Consider the following 11,094-nt stretch of genomic DNA (forward strand, 5'->3'; position numbering starts at 1 on the left):
AGTATCCGGGAGTACTAGGCTGTATAAGTAACACGGGTAAAGCCGGGTAGAACTGACTTTTAATAAAATTGTACCTAGATACACCGAAAACTATTACGACAGAAAAAAAGTGAATGATTTATTAGGGAACTTTGTTAAATCATAACAAGTCTTCTCTTATTAAGGGGATCGTTATTTATTTTTCGTATGTGTGACGAGTACTTGTGAAATGAAGCTTTGATAAAATTTTGAAATCGAAGTTGAGTATTTTAGAGTTTTATCAGTGGTTTAGTACTTTTAGGATAATAGCATTAACGAAAAACGCATAATAGGATCTGTTCAAATTGACCATAGCGGGAACCCTGGAGGGCAGAGACAAGTCTTCAATTAGAACAAATAAATTTTCTTAAAATCAAACCTGTGCCAAGGTAATAAGTGTAGGTCGCCCAATCGTCATATCTTATACTAGCGGTCCGCCTCGGTCTTCCTCAATGAATAGGCTAACACTGAAAGAATATTTCAAATCGGACCAGTTCCTGAGATTAGCGCGTTAAACAAAACAAACCAACTCTTCAGGTCTATAATATTAATAATGTAGATTCTTGTGGGAAAATGTTTTCAGCCGTTTCTACACGTTAGCAGATAGTAATTGCAAGCAAGAAGCGATAGTCATGTAAGTATCTATTCATCTAAAAAATCTATATGAGACTGGATGCACACGTTTCATTTTAAAATTTAAAATTTCGAGGTGGTGGGAGACGTTAAAAATCGTTTTCGTGTTTTATTTAAGCTGCTATTCTTGAAAATGAGGGAAAACTAGGGAGCTTAAGTGGTACTGCCGTAGTCATTATATACATTAAGTATATTTTTATCTTTTATAGGGCAATTAATAGCAAGGCATATAAGTTGTACTATATGTACTCCTTCTTCTTCCTATTACATCGATTCTTCATAATGTCAACTTTCGCTGTCAACGTTAACACAGAGGCTCTTAAACCTATAAATACGCTGCGAGATGTTCCGTCACAGGAATACAATGTAGAGGTTAGTGTTCATACACTGTATATAATATAGCCACCCGGCTTTACTTGGCTATGTAATGCTGATGGGACATGGACATTTATCATGTTAAATTAGGTCATAAGATTCAACTAGCTTTACCTTGATTGAATTCTTACTTATCTTTAAATGCGAAAGTTCGTTGATTTACCTGTTTCTCTTTCAATGGCGTCGCAACGGAGTTATTCAATCGTGTGATTTTTGTGGCTGGAGATAGTTAGGAAGCTAGAGTGACATAGACTACTTTTTGTCGTGAAAACCTTATTCCCATAGAAATTTATCAGAACTATGCGGGTGAAGCCACGGACAGAAGGCCAGTAAGAAATAAAGGACTCAAGGTTTAATTAATAAAAGGAAAAATCAATCGTCAACTTCAAAAAGCACAAAAATGTCGTTTCTATTATTAATAACAGCCAACATTGATTTTTACTGTGTTCCTTTAATTGATAGCAATTTTGCTATAAGATTGACAGTTCAAAGGCAATCTCAGAAATCGTTTAATTAAACAGGAAGTATAATCCGAAACTGAAGATCAGAAACTAATAGTGTGCCAGTGACAGAGCTTTGCCAGATTGGAATCACAGAGCGTTATTTGATGGTTACAATTTCAAAGAAAAAAGTACTGAGAAACAACGAACTAAACTAGAAGGCCATGATTGCCATGACCTCCTAGATGTTGGCAATGGTTATAAATTCACTTAATTGATATGACATAATAATACATATTACTCAAATGATAAAAATATAATTGACGACTTGTTAAAAAATTACTTAATAGAATAGGTACCTACTTTAACATGATTTTTTGTGTTTCAAATGCATATATTATTGAGCAATAAAATAAATAACAAACGATTTCAATTAGTGTGTAAAAACGTACATTTTATTTCATAAAAGTAAATACATTATTTTATTATATTACAATACCATATTTAACACAATTCTATTAATAACATACGTTAACACTAGAAGCGTCATTCGCGGGATCAAGTCTTATCCGTCCAATTATCACTTTGTTCAGATAAAATATAATCTAAAATTATAATCCCATCCAGGTGCAAAGATTCATCCACCAACTTCGATATTCAATTACAGCACTAAGCGGCGTCTTCTTCTACATCACAAAGGGAATGATATTAAACGTAAGTACGAGTCTTAAGAAGTTTGCTTCAGTTTGAAGGAACACTTTTGATGATGGTTTTGAAATTCTAAATCATATAAAATAAGGTTGATTGTTGATTAGAAGTATGAGAAGTCTATCTATGTTACATTATCTAGTAAAGAGAAGAGGTCGAACTTATGGATTACTGTTATTGAGGGTCGCGGGACTTCTTTATAGTTAACATAATAATTTGCAAACGATAATTTGCAGTGTTACAATTTTTTATATCTTATTTACAGGTAATAGGCACTATAATTACCTACGAGATCGTTTTGCTGCAGTTCAGCCGCCAAAGGACGGTTCGATGGACGGACAAATTTAATCAAACTTCTTATTTATATGTATTCTAGAATGTGTATCTTATTATGATGTGTTCAAATAAATGTTTTATAAAGTGTTTCGTTATATTCCTATCCAAACATTGTATAAATAATTCGAATATGCTTTTTTGTTGTGTATTTTTTCACATGTTATGCAGAAAAAAGTTAAGAACCGTTTATAAACACTGATTATAATATGGTTAGCAAAAATTAACAACAATAAGTCAGGCCATAAACACTGTTGCAATTAAGAAACAATAATAACATAAGATTGAAATTTGGAATCTGTAATTTTTATATTAAAATTGAAATATTCTTTAATTTTCGCGCCAATTGGTATTAAATATGTAAGGGTTACAAATAGTAATATATAAGTAAATAAATAATTATGGGTATAGAGAGGGGTGATAAAAAAAAACGAATTTGTTGTGATAGCATAACACAATATTATTTAGAAAAATGTGTTCTTACGATAAAGGTGTTCAAAGCAAAGAAATAATTAGATCCACCATCAAAAAGTGGTTAGAAAAAATGTTGCGAGTCCGCACGGTCAGTTTTGAGACTTCATCAGAGCTGAGTCATCAAGCCCCCGTTTTAATCCGTTTAATTATGATTAATAGTCAGTTTTAGAGATTATGGCATACTAAACGATAACATATTTTTACTAACATTTTCACATGCAGTTTGTATTGCAGAGAACAATTAACACATGTTACATTAATTATATTTATGTGATAGACAAATGTATGGCAAGACTAAAAAAAATATTTATTTCCCAAATAAATTTTTCGAATAATTTACAGTGCGGTTGGTGGCGGAAAATTTTTCTAAATCTGCATGTACGTTTATTTGTCTCTTCTTCACGCCTTAACTACTAAACCAAATTTGGTGAAATTTGCTGTAGAGAAAGTTTGAGACCCGAGAAAAGGAACGGGAAACGAGATCTAAAAGATAAACATCTCGGGATGCCTATATCATTTCCATTGACTGCGCGGTAAAAACCGCGCTCAGAAAACTAGTACGACTAGAGACTAAACGAAAAGATTAGAAAAATTATTGTGGGAGTCGAGCACGCTTCGGCACGAATTGGGCCAGTTCGCACCGGGGAAGTACCACACTCCCACAGAAAACCGGCGTGAAATAGTGGCATGCCACTGTGTTTCGTACGGTGAGTGGGGGAGCCGGTGGCCCGTTTCCTTTTCCTCACCCGTCCTAGTCCATTCCTTCTTTCCAGTCATTAATCCTTTCCTTTTCCCTTACCCCATAAAAGCGGACAGTGCATTCACAGAGGTACTAGTAACCTTTGCGAATGTTTATGGGCGGTGGTGATCGCTTACCATCAGGCGAACCACCAGCTCAGCTGCCCGCTATGACATAAAAAAAAAAAAAAAAAAAAAAGCATTTTTGGATAGGATCAACGAAGCGCAATGAAATAAATATAGTATGGAAATCTCCAAAAACACTCGCAGTTTTGATATGACATGGAAGTGCACAAAGATATGCTTTGTTAAATAATAAAAAAAAACAGAAACAACTATATTTTCCGACTTATTTTCGCCACAAATATCCAATACAATACAACGCAATACACCGCAGAATAGAACCATAAAATGTATGTGACAATGTAGCTAGTTGGAGCATCTCTGGAGATCGTTTGTTTAATGTATCAACTTCGGAAACTGTAGTAAATGGACTAAGTAATGACTATTTAATCTCTGAATGAATTTGTATTCATGGCATCTATAATGGATTTCATTGAGATATGATAGTAGTTATACGATTGTAAAACCAATAGCCATTTCACAGCTTTGGGTATGTTTTGTTTCGATAATCTTTCAGTTAAAATTATAGTTAGGAAAACTTAATACAGAAAGACTCATGAAATTATTGAAAGTAGAACAGAATCGAGCCTAAAGGCGGCGGTTACATACAAATATACAGGTGAAGCTAGTAAATCCTATCCTTTCCTATCCTATCCTACTAATATTATAAATGCGAAAGTTTGTGAGGAAGGATGTATGTGTATGGGTATCTTTGTTACTCTTTCACGCAAAAACCGCTGAACCGATTGCAATGAAATTTGGTACATAGATAGCTGGACAATTGGAATAACACATAGGCAACTTTTTATTCCTATACTCCTACGGGTTACAGACTTACGCGGGTGAATCTGCGAAGCGCAGCTAGTATAAGAAAAAACCGTGACAAGTCATGTTTAAAAATAAACGTGAATGAAAAGGAATTCAATTAGACTATTTATAGCTATAATATCAAGCCCACAAAGCTGTAACCGGTTGTGATAGTTTTTGATGTAAATTGAAGCAGGTAAAAAAAACCATATTAATCAGTTAATTTTGTCACATATGTAAGTATAATTATATTTTCCGAAAGTCAAAAGATCTTAATAACGAAATGGGAAGCAAATCGGTGTATTATAGATAGATATTTAAAATAAATTGGTCCTAAAATAATCTTTTTGATTTCATTACGATCCTTTTCTTCTTTAGACGGGACTTTGATGACAAGAATAACAATTGTATTTAATTAAATACATGCGTATATTACTTAGTATAATAAATGTCCATTTAATACAATAAAAGCTTAAACTTTCTACCATTAGATTCTATAAGGTTCCATAGTTAACAACAACCCTTAAAGTTTCGCCACGTCCGCCTGTATGTCCGTGTCTTTACACAAAAACTAGTGGAAAGTAGAAATTTGGCAAAGTTACTGTTAATTCATACATGTTGATCATGTCGAAATCTTGAAAAAATATTTTTTTACGGTCTCTCTTCTACATGTGAAGTGGGGATTATGTTTGTTATTTATTCATTCGTTCGTTGTGAGGTATGTTTGGATAGGTCTTTCAAAAATATTGGGCATGTTAACCGATTTAGCAAAATCATTCGCGATTAATCTTTACAGTTCGAATCACTCTATCTACCCACTAAACAGATGTATTTAAAAATTCCAACATTAGTAGTATCTATATGTGACGAACTGTACTGTATTGTGACGATTCAAAAGTGGTGATATAAAAAGTCTGATTGAATTGTATAATTAATTGAATAAATAAATGTTTGAATTTGAGTTTGAAAGGAAAACTCACAAAATATCATCATTTTTTCAGTCACAGTCGGCAAAGGAGCTGCTGTTTCGCCTGATGATGGTTTTTCTCTTCTCTTCCGCATGTGACTCTCCGATTTTGAGGGAATTTTGTATAAAGAAATTGAGGAAACAAAAGGAAGAACTAGGGAGGAGTAAAAAGATAAAAGACTCCAACTCTCATAGCATTCTGCATTCTCTTCTCTTATAATAATAATAAGTGTGCTAAATTTACTGCACTGCCATCTGTCTTATTTTCGTAAAGAACGATACAAAGTTTTTGCCTTAAGTATATATAATATATAGATTTATAGCACGTCAATTATTATTTACCAACATCGGTAAATAATTTGAAACTTTTACAAATAAATTATTCATTTGGGCATGTTAAAGCAATTTAGGCGAACTTCAACCAATAATTTGTATACATAAATTCGAAAATGATTTTATGGCGCACATGTACTAACAACATTAACGTAGCTATAGATAAAATTTCCATAGAATTATTGATAAATGTGATTAATATTTCCTGAGCGCATTACCGATTATTCGTGGGCGACATAAAATTAAGGACGCTTTACGAGGCGGACATAATTTTTGATTTTTATTATAATCATATAAACAAACAGGCTGTAATAGATTATACACCAAATGGTATATTAGTTATACATTTTTTCTACAAAAAATAAAACAAAAACGTCCATGTCCATTAATTCAGATTTCACAATTTACTAAGTGTTTTTTTCGTGTTATCAAAGAATGTTCAAAGAATATAGTCTTTTTTTGTGTTTCTTAGTCTCCCCGTGACCACGCTCGCTGTAAAGTGTTCGAAACGTCGGGTTAATAATATAATGAATAAATCGCGTTTAAGATCCGTTAAAAAGTCTTTAATTCCTAAGTATAAGTATTTGTCTTGCAAGGAATAAAAATAAATTGTAATAATTTTATAATTTAGGTACTTTTTTGTAGTATTCAAAGGTCATTGTGTTCCGTCGAGCCGCATAGAATAATTTAGTTACCTAATACCCCAAAATTTTCATCAATTTGAAAGGCAACGATGTCGATTAAACCTTTTTCTATTGAAGTTAAAGACAAAACAAAAGGTAATTATACAACTTTCTGAAAATATGTTAAAAATTAATGAATAGGGAATACTTAATTTGTTTGTTATTTTAGAAAAATCGCATCATTTCGCGCTGTACAAGGAATTTGAGAAGATAAATTTGAAACAGATTGAAAAAGATTCGAATAATGGGTAATGTCATGGTTTCATATGTTAGTAATATCATGGTATATATAAAACTTACTAGTTGAAAACATTTATTTTTCAGGACACAATTTACCCGACTTGCCAGAATGAAGAAGCAGTTTCTGAATTTAATAAACACAAAAGGTACTGGTACATTTGTTTCTGTAAGCAAAGAAAACTTAAACAAATGACTATTTAAATCTGTAACATTCGATCGATAAATTTGGTACGTAGACAGCTGGACAACTGGAATAACATATAGGCATTTTTTTATCCCGATATTCCTACGGGATACGAACCTACGCGGGTGAAACCGCGGGGCGCAGCTAGTATCTACATATATCCCTTACCAAATATCGGGCAAGTATCGCGATGAAAGAGATCGCGAGAAGAAATGTTGAATTTATGTTGTTTCTTAAAATAAATAAATATTATAATGTTTCTTTCGTGGGGATGTAAATATATTTCTGATGTCTATGATTTTGTGCAAATGTGTTTCGACACGGCGATGTATGTAAACTGAAACTATAATTATACTATGTTAAAATATGTTAGCACACATACACAATTGTGCAAAATGTATACATGTTTATCCACTAATTATTAAATAACACATTGACTATGATGTATTCCTAAATCGGATTATGTCTTGTTACAGTTTTACACAAAGATAACTTGAATTTTAAAGACAATTTCAAGAACCAGCTCTTAGCGTTTCAAGGTGCCACAAGGTTACTGATTATAGCTGGTCAATGTATCGGATTAAACCCATTTTTGGGTGTACTAGAAAATGATGTTTCGAAAATACGGTAAAACTTTTTAGTGTTTCTTACTTTCTAGGTAGCTAGTGATTTAGGCTAAGCTCAAAAACCCAAGTCAAACCGGCTGGCAATCCTTTGTTGATTTGAATAATTGGAAAAAGGTACCTAGGTAGGGATATACAACTCTTAGGTATATGCAATTATTATACATTATTGATGATATTTATAATGATGCCGACGATGATAATTGGCATTCAGTGATACGACTGCTTAGAAATTTAATAAGTACTTGCAATAACTGATAAAAGATCAATACTGAATATATAGAAGAAATCCTCCTACTTTATACAGAAGAAATTGTATTTCTTGATGTGCAACTGAAAAATGGTTGTAATTCGTATTTGTAGTTCTGGAAAAGATAATGAAATGAAATATGCCTTTTTTTAAGGAATGTGAGGAATGTGTTATATAATGATGGGAAAGTAAATAATTATTAAGACTGTTTGTAATAATTGGACTAAGTTCTTCGATTAATTAGACTAACAGTTAAGTAATGGTAACCAAAAAGATTAAATTTGTTTCTTCCTTTTCAGATTTAGTGCGATTTCATTTAGACATTTTTATAGTTTGTTAATATGTACAATTCAAATTATTGGATCAGTATTCAGCTTTGTCAACTTAACAAAAAATGGCGTGTCTGTTACAAATTTAGGTAAGTATTCATCATTATAACCATCAGATCAAATTTGTTCCTCTACATCAGGCAGACTTGCAATGGGGCTCAGGTCATTATCCACCACGCTGGCTAAATGCAGGGTGACAGATGTCACTTGCTGTCCAGATTTTTGTTTCATAGACATGCCGGTTTCCTCACGATGTTTTCCTTCGTGCAGTGATGTAGATTACACACATTAGATAGACACACTCGGCCGGTTTCGAACCTAAGACCATATTGCTTGCCGAGATCTTAAACTTAAAGCCATCACCGCTCTTAAAATAGTAAGAAATATAAACATTGTATCATTATATAAATTTTCGCGATAAGTGTCCATACGTAGTCGGAACAAATTGAAAAAAATATTGTAAATTTTTAGTTTTTTATAATATTGAAATGCTTTATAATGGGGTTATGTGATCTACCATAGGTACATAAAACCGTAAGAGAAGAAGTAATTCGATTTCTGAGGCGAGTTCACGGGTGGCCGAGATGCTAGGTATTGTTACAGTATGGCAAAAACACGCGGGTTCGGATCCCGCCTCGTTATCAAATTTTTCAATTCTTTCAAAATTTCTCAAAAATAACATTTTTTAGTATAAATATGTACAACGTACTGTTATTGTTTCAGCGTATTTCAACTTCTATTGCACAACTTGCGTTACTAGCATTCTCTTCTTAATACTTGCAAGGCGATGGCAAATGCTAAATAAGGAAGTATCGCTATCTCGCTTAGATGAATATACTGACCCATATATCCGTCTCAAATGCGTCACCGCAGTTGTAATTATACTAAGCCTGGGATTGGGTTAGTAGTAGTAGCTAATATAATTAATAAAAAAAAAATTATATCTATAAAAAAAAAAGTACTTGGATTTTTTTTCATTTTACTGCACATTAAACAGAAGGATCTAATTTAATGACATTATTAATTTAATAACATTATTATGTTCTTATCCTAACAGAATATAAAGAATATAATTCTCATATAAAACACTGGCGGTCCGCCCAGACTTCGCCCGTGGTACATGTATAGAACTCAGAGATCACGCATCCAACGCTAAAGAATTTTTATAATTAACTCGGTAGTTCTTGAAATTGGAGCGTTTTAAAAAACAAAGAAACTCTACAGTTTTACCTATACTAGCTGCGCCCCGCGGTTTCACCCGCGTAAGTCCGTATCCCTTAGGAATATCCTGATAAAAAGTTGCCTATATGTTATTACAGTTGTCCAGCTGACTACGTACTAAATTTCATTGCAACCGGTTCAGTAGTTTTTGCGTGAAAGAGCAACAAACACACACACATCTTTACAAACTTTCGCATTTATAATATTAGTAGGATTTTTAGTATACAAGCCATTAGCATTATTATTAGTTATTGTTTAATATAATTGTCTCAATATTTCATTTTTCAGCGGAACACATACTCTCGGCTATCTCAAACTTCACACTTTTAATGCATTGTAAAGACAATATTGACAATTTATTAAGAGATTACGTTAAAGATCATTTTCCTTGGATGTTTGAATTGAATAGAACAGAATACAATGTGGTGCTTGGAATATTTTTTATGGTAATTCATATATGATGTACACTAGTTTCGCAAAATCACATTAATATAAGTTTGTTTGTTTGGATATCAGTCAGTCAATCACGCTGAAACTCTGGACGGATTTTGATGAAATTTGGTATACAGACTGGGTATGAGCTGACTTAGGTGATAGGATATTTTTTATCCCGATAAAATGCTCCCTTGGGATATAACAGGAATATTCATATCCGGGCAGAGCCGGGACGAGCGTCTAGTATACTATAATAACTATGTTTACATACTGTATCCTAATTAACTTAATATCGCGTTAAACATTTAACTTTATAATAACAATATAACAATGATTGTAAAATAAAAAAACACAAATATTTTTAAATGAGAAATTTTGAAAGAATAGAAAAAAATTGATCACGAGGCAGGATTTTTTTCTATTCTTTCAACATTTCTCATTTATAAAGCATTTCAATGCTATAAAACTAAAAATTAAACAAATATTTTTAGTTCATAAACGTAGTGAATGCCATGAATTGGAACTATTCCCATGTATTCATCATTTGTATAAGTCTGTATTTGACGTCTCTAATAGAACAGGTGAACAAGAAATTAATATCAGCTGAAGGTCAGGTATGTTATTTATTAAAAATATTTATAAATGTGTGTGTGTGCGTGCGTGTGTGTGTGTGTGTGTGTTTTCACAACTGACCGCTTCGTTGTGTACCTATAGCAACACGATTTGCGCATACAAAGACTGACCCACGTCTTTGCCTTATAATCCGTCTCCCATTTTATGCAATAGGTGCATATTCCATTATAATTAATAAACTAAATATCTGCTTCGCCTAGTCAAAGGAAAACATGCATAGTTCCCACTCTCGAAGCATATTCCAGATAAAATTTTCTATGTTCTTTCTCAGATTTCAAGTACCAAAATTGATCTAAATCGGTTCAGTGGCTTAGGCGTGAAGAAGCTATATGCAGATATATCAGTAGAAGTTTCGTTAGATAATTGAAGAAAATCAATGTACAGATTATACTTAATAACTACGAGTATTTTACACAGCAAATAACTTTTCAGTACCTCCCATCATCATTTTGGAAGGCTCTCAGGGAAGATTACAATAGAGCCACGCGCCTGGTTAAAACTTTCGATGATTATATAAACAGCCTCATACTTGTGGGGTTTGCTAGTA

The 11,094-nt window shown here is 32.8% G+C and overlaps 1 protein-coding gene across 1 annotated transcript in view; it reads left to right on the forward strand.

The window, feature by feature from the left end:
- Positions 1-6,682: 6,682 nt before the first annotated feature.
- Positions 6,683-11,094, forward strand: part of LOC119830592 (gustatory receptor for sugar taste 64f-like) — a 9,237-nt gene continuing 4,825 nt past the window's right edge. The window contains exons 1-9 of the mRNA XM_038353663.1: positions 6,683-6,728; positions 6,802-6,880; positions 6,957-7,018; positions 7,533-7,683; positions 8,229-8,347; positions 8,982-9,158; positions 9,768-9,925; positions 10,406-10,528; positions 10,980-11,083. Of these exons, the coding sequence (XP_038209591.1) occupies positions 6,683-6,728; positions 6,802-6,880; positions 6,957-7,018; positions 7,533-7,683; positions 8,229-8,347; positions 8,982-9,158; positions 9,768-9,925; positions 10,406-10,528; positions 10,980-11,083 (1,019 nt within the window). The remainder of the gene's footprint in view (positions 6,729-6,801; positions 6,881-6,956; positions 7,019-7,532; positions 7,684-8,228; positions 8,348-8,981; positions 9,159-9,767; positions 9,926-10,405; positions 10,529-10,979; positions 11,084-11,094) is intronic.

Source organism: Zerene cesonia, chromosome 11 (assembly GCF_012273895.1).
Source record: "Zerene cesonia ecotype Mississippi chromosome 11, Zerene_cesonia_1.1, whole genome shotgun sequence".
In the NCBI taxonomy this organism is placed as follows: domain Eukaryota; kingdom Metazoa; phylum Arthropoda; class Insecta; order Lepidoptera; family Pieridae; genus Zerene; species Zerene cesonia.